The 15,293-nt window shown below is 45.6% G+C and overlaps 1 protein-coding gene across 1 annotated transcript; it reads left to right on the forward strand.

The window, feature by feature from the left end:
• Positions 1-3,322: 3,322 nt before the first annotated feature.
• LOC100694663 (transcription factor IIIB 90 kDa subunit) lies at positions 3,323-15,282 on the forward strand (the record flags this gene model as incomplete). Its single annotated transcript, XM_025904816.1, has 18 exons — positions 3,323-3,341; positions 8,005-8,213; positions 9,675-9,770; positions 9,843-10,016; positions 10,552-10,583; positions 10,661-10,733; positions 12,875-13,024; positions 13,116-13,212; positions 13,292-13,418; positions 13,498-13,537; positions 13,636-13,731; positions 13,813-14,121; positions 14,219-14,280; positions 14,386-14,467; positions 14,538-14,590; positions 14,677-14,936; positions 15,037-15,088; positions 15,187-15,282. Coding segments are annotated over exons 2-18 (1,983 nt in total), but the record flags the coding sequence as incomplete, so codon positions are not given.
• Positions 15,283-15,293: the final 11 nt, after the last annotated feature.

Raw genomic sequence — 15,293 nt, forward strand, 5'->3', positions numbered from 1 at the left:
ACCTGAGGACCTGAGGCAGAGGGTGGACGCTGCCATTGCTCAGATAGTGAACCCAGCCAGAGTAAAATTTTAAATAGGCTATATAAATTTCAATGGGAGCAACAGGACGGTCAAATGTTGCTGATTTTACTACAGAGCAGGAGGGATTGTACGGTAGCAAACATCGTAGGAAAACACGTTTCCCACACTGCAGGTCAGGCACGTGCAGAGGGGGGGCAGAAGGGGCTTGAGCACCCGCCCCTTTCCTGATGGGTGCCCAAAGTGCCCTTTTGTTGAGGCAATTTTTTTTTTAATTTTTAATTTTTTTTTTAAATGTGTGTGTGCTTGTGGAGTCCTGTCTGTGCCCCTCAACAATAATATTTAACTATTAATCACATTTTTGCTAAATAAAAGGATCTGGCTTGCATCAGTCACATGATCACCATTAACCAATGATCGCCCTTGACGGCAGAACGCGCTGGTTACGAGCCGGGAACGAGCTCACAAAGTGCACGCGCATTTTTTGCGGTCCGGAGCTGTAGGAGAAACACAAATTACCTCAGACACACAGACTGATGCGACAAAACCAGTAAGTAGGTGTACAGCGCACACTGTAGTCTAAAGCACACAGGAGTATTAGCTTATCACGTACACGTTGGTAAGCTGTCTTGTGGCAACTCACGAACTGAAACAAATGAGCGTGCTGTGTGTGCAACAGCGCGACAAACATTACCTGTCCTTTTATTAACTTCACAAGTAGTGCTGGTCATAGCTGCTGGCTCACTGGGTAAGGCTGTCATGGGTCTGTAGCTCTGTCCACCGTTTTGGGGAACATATTTAGTTTTAAAGTAAGTTACAGGGCTTTTCCTGCCTTTCTAGAGGGCTTATATTTCACTTAAAACGATCTAATATGCATGTCCACATAATTATGGATTATTATAATTATAATATTTTAAAAAAACACACTGTATTTTAAAGAACATACATTAAGAAACAGATTATATTAGATTTATATTTTAAATAAGACAAAATGCTGATTTTACAGCAGCAAAATTATTGTATCTCCACAGTTTAAAAATGTAATAAGCTTTCTGCCTGCACAGAGTGGATAGTGAAACAAATGGAATCATCATAAATACATTATTATAAATTTGTTACTTTTTTTCCCTCATTGCTTTATTATTGTAGCTCTAGTAATAAATAATAAGGGAAGGATTCTGGATCAGCACCATGATGCAAACTTGTGCCCACAGTATATACAGTATTCTGAAGAAGGTCTAAAATGTCACTGTGTGTGCGTGCATGTGTGTGTTTTATGTATATGGATTTTTGAATTATTACTCATAACATTGTCCAGACATGGCTGGTAAGGACATGAGGAGGAAACAGTAGGAGCTGTGTGAGGCTACTAAAGGCAGTGGATCCCTCAGCAGCTGGATTACAAAGAGCACAGGTAACATTAACACATGTACCAGTTGTTGGAGAGGTATTCCAGTATAAAAATAATAATAAGCACAACTGAAATGTTTTGCTTCTATAACATTTTTCTGTCATCATTTTATTATAGATTAAGTGTAAGAGTTGTTAAGTGTGGATAATTAAATAATAGTAACAATAATAATAATAATAATAATAATAATAATGGATTGGATTTCATATAGCGCTTTTTAAGGCACCCAAAGCGCTTTACAATGCCACTATTCATTCACTCTCACATTCACGCACTGGCGTGTATTGCAATAGTGTATTGCAATAGCAAGTTATGCCTTGTTCTCAGATGGACAGCAAGTGGAGAGTGATAGATGAAATGAGGGGATGGAAGGAGGAAGAGAGGCAAAGAGTGATTCACAGGCAGGGTCTAGTTTATTTCTCAGATTTTTGTTGCCTTATGGTTCCAAGTGCTGTCACCAATCTTTGCATTTTGTTATTATCTCATGACACTTGTTTAATCAGCTACCATCTCTCCTATGGACTTTTTAATGTCTACAGTCTCAGATCAACACAGCCCTGCCCTCCAGCACTATCAGCAGCAGCAGCAGCAGCAACCCCTCAACAGCAACATTGTACCCATCAGGTAAAACATAGGCTACGTTTGCTTTGCCTCACAACAGTGATATAGTATGATGCGATCCCATATTAGATTCTTGATGAATGTGTGTTGTTGTTATTCAGCCTGGTTCAATGTGCCCTTTTTTAGCTTTGAGCACCCGCCCCTATAAACGTCTCTGCACGGCCCTGCTGCAGGTTACCTGTGTGCAGTAGCGGTTTTAGATACGGGCGACACGGGCGGTTGCCCGGGGCGGCATCGTGGTGGGGGCGGCATCACGGGCATCGGCAAAAAAAAAAAATGCTTGTACTCATGCTGCCCCGACATCATGCCAGCGCATATTGGGAATGTCATAGGCACCGATCGGTTTTCTACCGCCCATTTGCTGGGAGTAAGGGCGCCCTCCGTTTGCGAGGTGCGCCTGCTGCTTGCGGCACAGGGAGGAGAGGGCGGGGCGGCGGGGGATTCTCTGGCTGGCTGGAGCAGCATCTAATAACCAACTCGCAAAATAAAACAAAATAAAAACAAACCAACAACACGAAAACACCAGACATCATGATACAGACTTATAATTTGCACCGATGTTTTTTCAAAATTCTATACGCGGAAAGTGAGCGCGAGAGCCCTCGGTGCGCCTGCTCGCTGCTGATGTCAAAGTAAACTTTATTGTCATCTCCGCTACAGACAATCCAGTATATAGAGAGACGAGACGACGAGGCTCCAGTTACAGCGGTGCAAGTAAACAAACAATAAATATTTAAGAGTAAAAAACTAAATATACACTTTAGGACTCGGGGTAAAGGGATCAATAACAATTTAAAATGTATATTTTGTATTTTGTTGATTTAAAGTCTCACACACAACCCGTTTTTAAAGTTTAAAAAAAAAGACAAAAGAAGAGGAGTGTAGCGACTTCCACAGTCGCTAGAGGCCAGGGACTGAGCCTATTTGCCTGACGCGCTGTCAACTTTACGCAATAATGCGAGAGGTGGAATTGCTTGCTTGTTTATTAAAGTGCTTGAAAAGTTTACAGAGCAATGTGATCGGCTCACGATTCAAACTCTTAAAACGTCACAGGCTCTAATGCAACAAGGGGAAACTCGTTGTGTTGCGGTCAACAAAAACTACAGCTACCCAGCCCTGCTCTGTCAAAATCAAACCAGTGAATGACAGACTGACAACGCCCTCTTAACGTCACCGCTACCACCCACGTGACTCCCGTTACACATCACCATAGCAACCAAACAAATGAAAACCCAGTGATTATTAAAATTCAATACATTTAATTATGGCTCCTACATGGAGAAAGATACAGGTAAGCAGATGTGTCATTGGATAATGGCAGGTCATGTATCCTAAAACTTTCAGAAAACTTTCTTAATTATGTGGGTTACAGTTCCTCCAAGAAGAAATGGTAAAAATAGTAACAGTAACAGACTAAACTCCAAACAATATATACAATAATATAATATTAATTAGTCAGTGTCAATTGTTGATTTGTCCTGTTCTCATTGTATGACGAATTATGTCTGTTTAGTAGCCGTTTGCATACATGTGTGTGTGTGTGTGTGTGTGTGTGTGCGTGCGTGTGTGTGGGGGTGGGGGGGGCGCCAGAGGGGGTGTTCGCCCAGGGCGCCAAACAGGCTAGGACCGCCACTGCCTGTGTGTAATGTTTTTCAGCTTAAAAAGAAACATGGTCTGACTCCTACCTAACTATATAAAGAGTAACGGAAGGTAAATGCAGCTAACATGCCCTGTTTTAAGCCAGGCACTTACAGCTCCGCTCCGCTGCGTCTCAGCCACCATCGCTCTGGCAGCAACGAGCCAGAGCAGCGGAGAGCCGAGCTGGAACAAACCATTTTGGGAGAGGGGGGGGATATCTATACTTTTGTTGTTAAAATGTTACGTCTCAACCAAGTACTGTATGCTTTTTATATTTTTTTAGTAGTGTGTCACACAAACAGCAAATATTGTCAAAAACAAGTAAGAAATCTTACTGGTTAAAAATGGGCTAAAATCGCCCCTGCCCAGTGAGTTGACGTCACTCCAGCGCGAAAACTGCGATCTGGAAGCAGTCAGTGATCAATAACTGATCAATAACCGTTATTAGCAGCCGATAAGGAGACCGGATGGGTTCTGGGACGGAACACAGTTTCTAAGGGACCAGACTCTGAAGTTTTCCCGGTGAGTGGATCCGGATCTCCGGGAGAAGAGCCACCGGTCCCGGTGTTTCAGGATAGCCGATTAGATGTCTGTTAAGATTCTCAGTCATCCAGGTCATGTAGTAAGGAGCTTGGAAAGAAAGCGTCTGGACTTCTTTAATCTTTATCTATCTTTAATGGATAGCCGGTTAGATTTGTTTACATGTTCCAGATGCTGCATCCGATGCTGATTATAAATATTTAAATATAGTTAAAGGGAAAAACCCTTTGACTGGACTTGGACCGGTGTTTATATGACATTTTTCGGTTATGTTTCATGTTGCTAAGACATATGGAGCTGAACGGTGACGGCTCCTAGCGTCAGATGCGCTCGATTAATTCTGTTACTACTGCTAATTTCTCTGCTCTTTTTTTACCAACTCTGCCCTTTACGACTCCAGACGTCTTTTGGATTTATCGGTTAATGAGCTTACCAATCTTTTTAATTCCACATACTCTTCTATTTTGGACACTGTGGCTCCTACAAAGACAAAGCGTACTAAGTTGTTATATCAACCCTGGCTGAATGAAACTACCCATGCTCTCAGGCGTGAATGCCGTCGCGCTGAGAGGAAGTGGAAAAAGGACAAACTTCAAATGTCCTGGAAATTCTTCGTAATTGTTTAGCAAAATATCAGAAGACCGTGAAAGCTGCTAAATCTGCCTTTCTGTCAGGTCTTATTTTGACCAATTGCCACAAGCCTCGCGCCCTTTTTAACATTTTTTAACTCTAATTGATCCTTGTGCTACCACATATAAGGAGGCCTCCTCGTCCCTTTGTGAACATTTCTTAAGGCATTTTATTGATAAAGTTACAACGTTAAGGGCCCCGTTTTCACCGGTAGTCTCACATCCAGCTCCAGCTTTTAAATGCTCCTGTGGCGACCCACTAGAGGGCTCCACTCACACCCAAGCTTGGAAGAAGGGTTCTGTTGTGTTTGGGCGGAATATGCTCAGTTCATGTTTGGAGGTGAATAAAGTTGGAGTGTAAAACTACGGCTCCTGAGTCATGTGTCCCATGCCTCCATACTCTGCTGTTTTCCAGCAGTTTGAGCCTGTGTTTGGATGTAAAGGAAATAATTGATCACTTAACAATCTCCAACTCCCCACATGATATTCTTCCAGCCCGCACTTTCAAGGAAGCGCTGAACACTATTGGACCTTGTATTTTATTCATATTGAATGCATCAATGTCTTCAGGCTGTGTACCGTCTGCCTTCAAGCCTGCTGTTGTACAACCTGTTATTAAGAAGACTAATCTTGACTCCAGTGTTCTTTCCAATTATAGGCCGATTTCTAAACTTTCCTTGATGTCAAAAATCCTGGAAAAGTAGTCTGTAAACAACTTCAGACCTTCTTAGATACCAATGGTATTAGTGAAAAGTTCCAGTCTGGCTTTAAGCGTCAACATAGTACTGAGACTGCTTTGCTAAGAGTTTTTAATGATCTCCTTTCAACTGCTGTTTCAGGTTGCTCTGTGGTTTTAGTATTACTGGGTCTGACCTCTGCTTTTGACACCGTACACTGAAAAAAAGGGATTGGCCAACTCTTGGATTTACGTAAACATCTTGCGTGTATTTAACATAAGTGCCTCATGCTTTAAAGTTAAGTGTAACTATATAGTGTAGAAACTACATGATATGCAGAGAGGCTAGATTAAATTGTTCATATCATGTTCGAGTGAAGTAACTCAATAACTTTCAGTCCCGTACGCTTTTGGATCGTGGTTTCAGGAAGGCATCCATCTCAGTCAAATCGAGCAAATTGGGTGGTTGTTACATTAAAAAAGTCTAACTTGTAATTTAAACACAATAATATCATGTTTCTATAAACGTAATTAAATCATGAAGGATCTGTATGAAATTCAACAACTTAATTTGTTCTTGTTGAGATGACATGATACAATCTAGTCAGAGTGGTTAGTTGCTGAACTCATGAAATTCACAAGATCGCACGAGATGTCAAACTGCAGGAAAATCACTGGAGTTATAAGAGGCAGACAATTACACACACACCACGTGTATGCTATTGCTATTTATTGTGGTTTAACCTGTCAAGGACAAAAACGTACAAAAAAATTCTGCATCAAGCCTTGAAATCATAGCTTTCCTGCTTTTGTTAAGTCTGGATTGGTGGCATGGTGGTTAGTGCTGTTGCTTCACAGTAAGAAGATCCTGGGTTCAAATCCACAGTCTGGCTAGTTTGCACTGGTTTCTCTCTGGGTATTCTGGTTTCTTCCCACAGTTAAAAGTCATGCAGTTGTTAGAGTTAGGTTAATTGGTGATTCTAAATTACCTGTCAATGTAAGTGCAAATGGTTGTTTGTGATAGACTTATGAGTTGTCCAGGGTGTACCCTGCCTTGTAACCTATCACTTCAGGGTTATTTCCCAGCCCCCCTGCAACCAGGATAAAGATAGGAGGATGGTAGTTGTTGTACATCCATTAAATTTTTATGGTAACCAGGATCTAGATTTTTTTTGAACATTACATAATATGAAGAGAACATGTAGTATTTAAGTGACCAAGTAGTATTGGGGTAAAAGTTACTGAATAGTGTTGAAATAAAATGACAAAATTGTGAAGGATTAAAATATTCCAAGAGCTCAACTTACTTCATCTAAACATGTTTCAATCGCGTTTTATGAACACAAAATGCACATGTTTATTGAATATGAATAAGTTGTGTTGATTGAACTCAATTGTTTAAGTTTCTGCCAAAGCAAAACATTTGTGTGCAACCGATGTCCACTATTGAATCAAGTAAATCCAACATGGCCTTTTTTTCAGTGTAGATCATAAGATCTTTTTATCAAGATTAGATCAAGTAGTTGGTCTTAAGGGCACAGCTTTGTCTTGGTTTAAATCTTATCTCCCAGAGAGGTCATTCTCCATTGCTATGAGGCAATATTCCTCCTCTTCTGCCCCCTTTCACTGTGGGGTGCCTCAGTGGTCTGTTTTGAGCCCTATGTTATTCTCTCTGTACTTGTTGCCCTTGGGATCTATTTTCAAAAAGTATAATATTTCTTTCCATTGCTATGCCGATGACATTCAAATATCTTTTCCTCTGACCTTGAATGTCACAGATACATTGCATACATTGTTTAATTGTCTTTATCAGGTGCCAGAATGCATGATCATATCACTCCGGTTTTAGCTAACTTACACTGGCTTCCTGTGAAATTTCGTATTGATTTTAAAATTCGAGCTGGTGGGTAACAGACGTCTCCGAAAATGTCGGAGCACTTTTGCAAATATGTGATATCTTGATAAACCAGCTACATTCTCGCCTGAAAATATGTTAAAAGTTTATTTTGTGACCCAGAAAGAGTAATATTAAAACTTAGCAGCGCCCGCCATTGTTGGAAACTGGAACTGGCTGGGCCGTGCTATGAATTCTGGGATAGGTTGGGCCACGAAGGATACACCCGACCCATCCTTCAAATTCGGGGAAAAGGAGGACGCATTTGTCGGCCGCATCTGGAGGAGTCTACGAATTGGGACAGCCTTTGCTGCGTCGCTGTGACATAATCGGCCTACAAATGCGGCCTCAGGAGGATGCAGCCTAGGTTTTTGAACACAGCTGCAGAGGGTTGGTGTGACAGAGGAAGAGATGGAGACAGATAATTGGCTAAAATGTTGTATGAGTCTTCATCAGTTACTGCACAGTGGAGCTATCCTAAACACATATACATCATCATCAGAAACAGGAAGTGAGAGTGACCTTCATACTTATCGTCATGTGAAAGCTTGATATCTAAACGGTCTCTTCACCTCAGGGACTGCTGACCTCTGACCTCCACCATGAGCTCCCGGGTGTGCAGGACCTGCGGGGGGTCCGACATCGACGTGGACCAGGCCCGTGGCAGCACCGTGTGCACCGGCTGCGGTTCGGTTCTGGAGGACAACATCATCGTGTCCGAGGTCCAGTTTGTGGAGGGAAGCGGAGGCGTGTCGTCCGCCGTGGGACAGTTTGTGTCTGCTGATGGTGAGACGCCAACAGGGGGCTGGCGGGTTAGGGTGAAACAGGAAGGGCTGATTATAAGGAAGACCATGTGAGTCTGCTGAAGTCCATCCAAGTTTCACAGAAGCAGGCTTCTGACCAGTTCAGGTACTTTAATTAGTGCCATGTTTCAGAAGAAAACATCACAAGAAACAAGCCGCCGTGTCTCGAAGCTTCTCGTTCCGAATCCAGAATCAGAAACGTGTCCGCCTGAGCGTTCCCCTCGTGGGCCTTAACTGATGTCCATCGTACAAGAGTGGAAGTCTGCTCGTTCTTCCTCTTAAAATGTTTCACTGGAACCACGAACCAAACAGAAAGAAACAGAAATGCACAATGTATCGCCAACTGCTGCACCTGTAAGAGATAAAAAAAAAAGTAAACAAGACAAACATACAGCATGTAGAACAGAAAAATTAGAAAATACACAGATACATACAGGCCACTACGAGCCACCAAGGGCATGGGCCAACGACCACACTAAAACATCAAGCACCAGCATCCCAGGGAGGGCACTAAGCATCCAGCAGGGAGCAGGGCCATGTCCCAGCCATGCGCGCACACACACACACACCATTAACTAATGGTGTGTGTGTCCTAGCAGGTCCTAGCAGAAAGACATAAAGATACTAAACCAAAATACACAGAAACTTGTTTTATGCTGCAATAGGTGTAGGCTGCTGGGGGATACCCATGATGCACTGGGTGTTTCTTTTCACTCACTATGTGTTAATAGACCTCTGCACTGAATCATCCTTGTTATTAATCTCTGGCTCTCTTCCACAGCATGTCTTTATCCTGTCTTCCTTCTCTCACCCCAACCGGTCGCAGCAGATGGCCCCGCCCCTCCCTGAGCCTGGTTCTGCCGGAGGTTTCTTCCTGTTAAAAGGGAGTTTTTCCTTCCCACTGTCGCCAAAGTGCTTGCTCATAGGGAGTCATGTGATTGTTGGGTTTTTCTCTGTGTGTATTATTGTAGGGTCTGCCTTACAATATAAAGCGCCTTGAGGTGACTGTTGTTGTGATTTGGCGCTGTATAAATAACACTGAACTGAACTGAATTTTTAAAGTCAGTAAACATGTTAGCTGTACAATCATTCCACCCTGGAACGAAAACTCGGACTTCATGCCTGTGATGAGTGTCTGTAAACCTCTGAGCACATCTGTATGGGAGTACAGGAGAAACACAGCGGAGGTGGGTCTGATTAGGAAAAAATCCAGACTGAATGATTCTGCAGCTGAAAGTCTGCTGAATAAAACCAGATCCTGAACCCAAGCTGAAGCAAGGTGCTCAGCAGGGTTGCGCTCAGTGTGCAGGACACCTGTGGACTCTGACATAGGTGCAGGAAGCCGAGTGTGACACCCTCCTTACCTGAACTGCTGCTTGGATCTTTCTGTTTTTACTCTTTAGCAGAATAACACTAACCCGTCTTTGCCCAAAATGCTCTGCAGCAACTACAGTGATAGGGTCAAAGATCAAAGTCCTCCTTGGTTCTGTTTCACACAAGAGCAGCGGTAAAGAGTTGCGAGCCCAGATGCTTCAGAACGGTGAGTCCTGTGGCTGTTTGGAAGCGGGATGTCCCGGTGAGCCACAGGCGTAACAAGCCTTTGTGTATGCAGGTAAGCGTCAGATCCAGCAAATGGGCAGTCAGCTGCAGCTCAACCAGCACCACCTTGACACCGCCTTCAACTTCTTCAAGCTGGTCGTTAGCAAACACCTGACCTGGGGCCACAAGACAGAGCACGTCATCGCCGCCTGCCTCTACCTTGTGTGTTGCACTGAGGGCACCCCACGTATCCTAGCGACCACTCTGACCCACTGAGCATGTGCAAATCGCAGAGACAACCCACAAATCTGAAAGCACGACAGCCTGGAGTCTGTTTACATGCAGCCAGGTGAACCGCTGACCTGGTTTCCTCACCTGTAGCTCAGGTGTGCAGCTCATCTCCTCTTTTAAAACCCTGAGAGGAGACGGACGTCAGACTTTCATCAGCTGCAGGTGGATGCAGGTTTGTCACAGGAGCTGATCCATCTGCGGCACATTCAGGCCTCCATCACCTGAACGTGCCGCAGATGTTGTGCTGTTTAAGATAATCTGCAACATCTGGAACAGGTAACAGCGTTACATCTGACACTGACGGGTTTTCATTCACGTTTGATAAGTTTCTGTTCTGAAGTGTGAAGTCATTAAAAACACCACCAACGATGAAACAAACCTGAGGTTTGAAATCAAACACAAACTCAGTCAAAACACAGTTACAGGTTACAGGCTTCATTCTGACTTTTCACCTCCAAACCTTCAGTGGGTTTTCCTTAGATGAGCCTCAGACATGCTGCTGGACCTCAGCGATCTGCTGCAGGTAAGACCGAGCCTCAGCTGCTTTCAGCGGACTCTGAGTGGAGTCATTGAGGTGTGACCTCTATGCTGTGTGTCCAGGTGGATGTCTACATCCTGAGAAAGACCTTCCTGCTGCTGGCTTGTGAGCTCTGCATCAATGCTCCTGCCATTGGTGAGCCATTTACTTGTTTTATTTATTTAAAGCACTTAACACTGGAAAAACAAAGAATGCAGTCTTACAGGTCATTTAAAGTGTGATAAACAGCAACATGTGCCGACATCCAGAAAAAATGAAACTGAAAAAAACAACAGCAATCACATTTATCACTTTCAACTTTTTACTTTCTCTCTGCAACTCTTTTCTACCGAATACAGGCTTGAAGTAATTTCTCGTCACATTCACATTTTTATTTTCCTTTTACACATAATGATGTAACCTTGAACACAACAAGTACAACTCATTGTCCACAACACACAGAAAAAGCTGAAATTCACCCTCGGTGTGAGAGCCACATCTAGTGGCAGCAGCAGGAAACTACAACTTTCTTAATTTGTTTTCTCAAAGAATCAGAAGGCTCTAAACACTTTGAACAAAGCTAACAGCCAATCAGCTCTCACGCCCATGGCATGGTTCAGTCAGCTGCCAACTCCCCATCGCCAGGTCCGTTGATTGAATCTGAGCTCCAGGTTCTGATTTCCTGCCTGTTGGCTTGAGTCCTTGGCTCCAGGTTCCAGTTCAACAGTAGAGGATGACCTCTGGGATCTGCACCCCGGTGCCATCTGTACTTTCTGATGAGCACTGAAACTGGAAGGTCATTTTCCCACACTGCACTTCAGTCATGCCCTCCTGGCCAAAGTAACTCAGCTCATTTCCATCTAAGACGGCACTGACCATGTAGAAGGTGTCCTGCTCTACCTGCATGGGGGCTTGAACAACAAGGTGCTGCTTGACCCATCTGACAGAAACTTCTGGGCTAGAACGATTTCCTGCCTCTTCAATTCAATCCTCACAACCTACTCGGCCTTCCCGCCACTGCCCAGCTACAAAAATCCTGCGGTCCACGGCAAACTGGATGCTGTCACAGTGCCCCCTGTAGCGCCACTGGTTGCTGCGGTAGGCCGAGGATTGGAAGCGGTGGCACCTCTATGGCAGTAGCCCTGCCCGCTTCACAGTGGGGAATTCCAGCCTGGGTTTGTTGGTAGCGGTGAACAACAGATCCGACTGCGCTGCCCCATCTGTAAACTCCTGCAGTGTAATGGAAGGGAATTGCACCAGGTACAGGTGGGGTGGCAGCATCTGCCGCTGTCTCCATAGATGTCCTCAGCAGTTAGCCATAGGTCGCTCACCTGGATGAAGCTCTTCTTCGCCTCCAGAACCTCCACCTCCTCGCCTTGAGGGAGACTGGAGGAGAACAGCTCGGCTGCAGTCTGTAATGCTTCACCTGTCTGCACTGTGGTCATTGAGCTCTGATCACTAACATGGATCCAGTCAGTGAACAGTATCTAACTGGCAGAGGTCTGGAGACAGCAGACCGCTGATATTATTAACATCATCAGTGTGGCCGAGAAGGTCATGGCCACCACATCTGCTTCAGTATAGCGAGTGAACAGGAGATCGGGTCACTGCCTGGTAACACTTGATCATCAATAATTGCAGCTCTGAGTCCCAATCACGTCCCAGCTTCTCAGCGTTGAACCCGTGGTGCGTGTCACGGAGCTTTGGTGTGCGGGTTACCTGTGTGACGTCCACTGTGCCCGCGTCCTTCCGCTGTTAACGTTTAAAACGAGCAGAACGCTGCAGCCTGCCTCCGGACGCCATCTTATACCATATCGCTGCCTTCATCACGGCTCCACACCGCAAGAGGGTGGCAGAGCGCGGGAAAAGAACATAGCAAACGCACAGCCGCAAGTGTTTCCATGGACACTGAATACGGTGTGTGTGTGTCCGTATATTTATGTTTGCTACAGACACATACAGATGAGTGTGTTTGTTTCCATGGTGATGTCCGTGTCCAAGCCACTATTATAAAGAAATAAAAATACTATGCATGTTAACAAGCAGACACACACAGAAAAGCAGCTTCTGAGTGCAGAAGCGGCTCAGTGGACGCTGAACACTGGGACAGTATGAACACTCTTCAGGTGCGGTGTAGTTTCAGTGACCGTGGTGATCAGTGAGGGTTTGCAGTCATGAAGGGAAACTGCCACAGAGTGTCTGCAGTCTCCAATGTGATGTGTGGTCAGTGTAACTCACAGCTAACTTATAGAGTCCTGATACACCATTAACAGTGAAGCACTCCTCCTTCTCCTCAGACCCCTGCCTGTATATTCCTCGCTTTGCTCACATGTTGGAGTTCGGGGCGAAGACTCACGAGGTTTCCATGACAGCTCTTCGTCTCGTACAGAGGATGAAGAGGGACTGGATGCACACGGGACGCCGACCCTCCGGACTCTGTGGAGCAGGTGAAACGTGGAAGTTTTCACTATAGCAACAAACGTCAGCGGCAACGTGCACAAAGCAGACATTAACGCTCCTCCTCTTCCTCCTCCTCAGCACTCCTGATAGCAGCTCGGATGCATATGTTTCAGCGTTCGGTGAAGGACGTGATCGGCGTGGTGAAGATCATCTACCAGGCCATACTGAGGAAGAGGTGAGCCACACAAACACTTGAGTACACCTGACTCCCACCAAAACAGGAAGTAGATCTCAGCGCCTTTCCCTCCCTGCAGGTTAACTGAGTTTGAGGACATGCCCACCAGTCAGCTGACCATCGATGAGTTCATGAAAGTAGATCTGGAGCAGGAGTGTGACCCCCCATCCTTCACCGCTGCACAGCAAGAAGCCAAAATGCAGCAGGTACATCTTTGTCTCTGATTGGCTGCAGCAGCTAGGTCTCCGATTGGCTAACCAGTCTGTGCTTCCTGGTTTCTTGCAGTTAGAGCAGGAGCTGGCTAAGAAACTGGATGAGGTTGAAGGTCAGTTTGTCCTTTTTTACCTGGGTGGGCTGCCTCAGGTGTGTGTGTGGGGGGGGCTTGGAATCTTTGAATCACGATGCGTTTCCTGTCATCATCAGGAGAGATCAGCTGCTACAAGGACGAGATCGAAACCGAGCTGGAGAAGAGTCGGCCCAAACTCAGAGGAATCTACACCACTTACACCAAAGAAGTCGGTCAGTTCTGATGCTGGGTCACCTCACCATCTCACCACGCCCACACAGTCACTTAGTTGTCTCCATCTTGTCTGTTTTCAGACCCCGAGGACAACGGCGACGTTTTGTCCCTGCCATCCAAGCCTGAGGAGGTCGAAGGCGAAGGCGTGGAATTCCAAGTCGCCACCCACCACCTGACCGAGGACTTCCTGTGTCAGGTGATCCAGGAGGAGGAGGGACGGGGCGTGAACGGAGATCAGGAGGCGGTGCCAGAGAAGGAGTCGATGGGACCCCACCGTCAGGCTGCCTATCTGACCTCCATTCCAGGAAAACTGCCGAGCGCCGCTAGCCTGAGCCTCCAGCAGACTTTCCAGACCTCGGACACATCAGAGAGTGGCGGGAGAGTGCTCGGTGAGGATAACCACTGTAACAGAATGGTGACATCACCATTACATCATAGGGGAGTCAGAGATGGTTCGTGAGAATCAAGCTCTGCGTTTGCTTTCAGGTGACTACCCGCAGAGCGAGGAGCTGGACCTGAAAGATATCGACGATCAAAAAATCGATAAGGTCAGTTAATGTTTCCACAGGTACAAAGGCACCTGAGCAACTTTTAGTGTGAAAGGACCCATCTATACGTGCTGTTTTTGGACTGGCCCATTCTGTGTGTTGCAGTACATCCTAAATGAGAAGGAGGTTCAGGTGAAGATGGAGCTGTGGATCAAGCAGAACCCTGAATACCTGAAGGAGCAGGAAGGTGCTCATCAGCAATCATTGATGGGTGTTACTGATTACTGATTCTGATTGATTTGCGTTTGTGTTTCCAGAGAAACAGGAGCAGATAAACAAAGAGAAGGAGGAGGGCACCTACAAGGAGAAGGTGAGTGAAACCAGCATTCAATCTAGAGCCTCGCCTGAAGCTCCACCCACCTGATCTGTGACCCCGTGGGGTGTATGTTTTGTCAGAAGAAGAAGTCTAAGAAGCGGGACCAGATCGAGACATTGACAGCAGGTGAGGCGATCAAGAGAATGTTGGAGAAGAAGATCATCTCCAGTAAGATCAACTATGACGTCCTCAGAGACCTGAACCGAGGGACAGGAAGTCTGAGCAGCTCCCCTGACCACACCCCCGATACCACCGCAGCACAAAAACGACTCAACCGCCACCAGAAGACCAGTGACGGTAACCAAGACCTTGCAGCCAACACCAGCATCATGGGCAAGAGGTATCTGAGCTGATCTGTGATCAATAACCTGGCATCAGTATCGACTATCCCTTAACCTGTCCTCCACGTAATCCTGACGTTCTCTCTTCTGCTCTTTCAGGTTCCGCCACTTCATTTCCTCCACACAAAAGAAGAAGAAAACAGCTCATCAGGTGCGCATCGTCCTTGCCTGTTTTACCTGTGTGTCCTTCCTCACCTCTCGCACGTATTACTCCCTCCTTACCCGGTTTGCCTGATGTTAAACTTTCAGGTAGAGAGCACAGTCTCAGTGGTTACAGAAGCACAAGCACCAGCAGAGACCGAGTCCAACCCGCCCCCTGGCTCTGCAGCAGAAACAAGCCCCGCTCCCCAACTGCT

This window comes from Oreochromis niloticus, unplaced genomic scaffold (assembly GCF_001858045.2).
Source record: "Oreochromis niloticus isolate F11D_XX unplaced genomic scaffold, O_niloticus_UMD_NMBU tig00007262_pilon, whole genome shotgun sequence".
NCBI lineage: Eukaryota > Metazoa > Chordata > Actinopteri > Cichliformes > Cichlidae > Oreochromis > Oreochromis niloticus.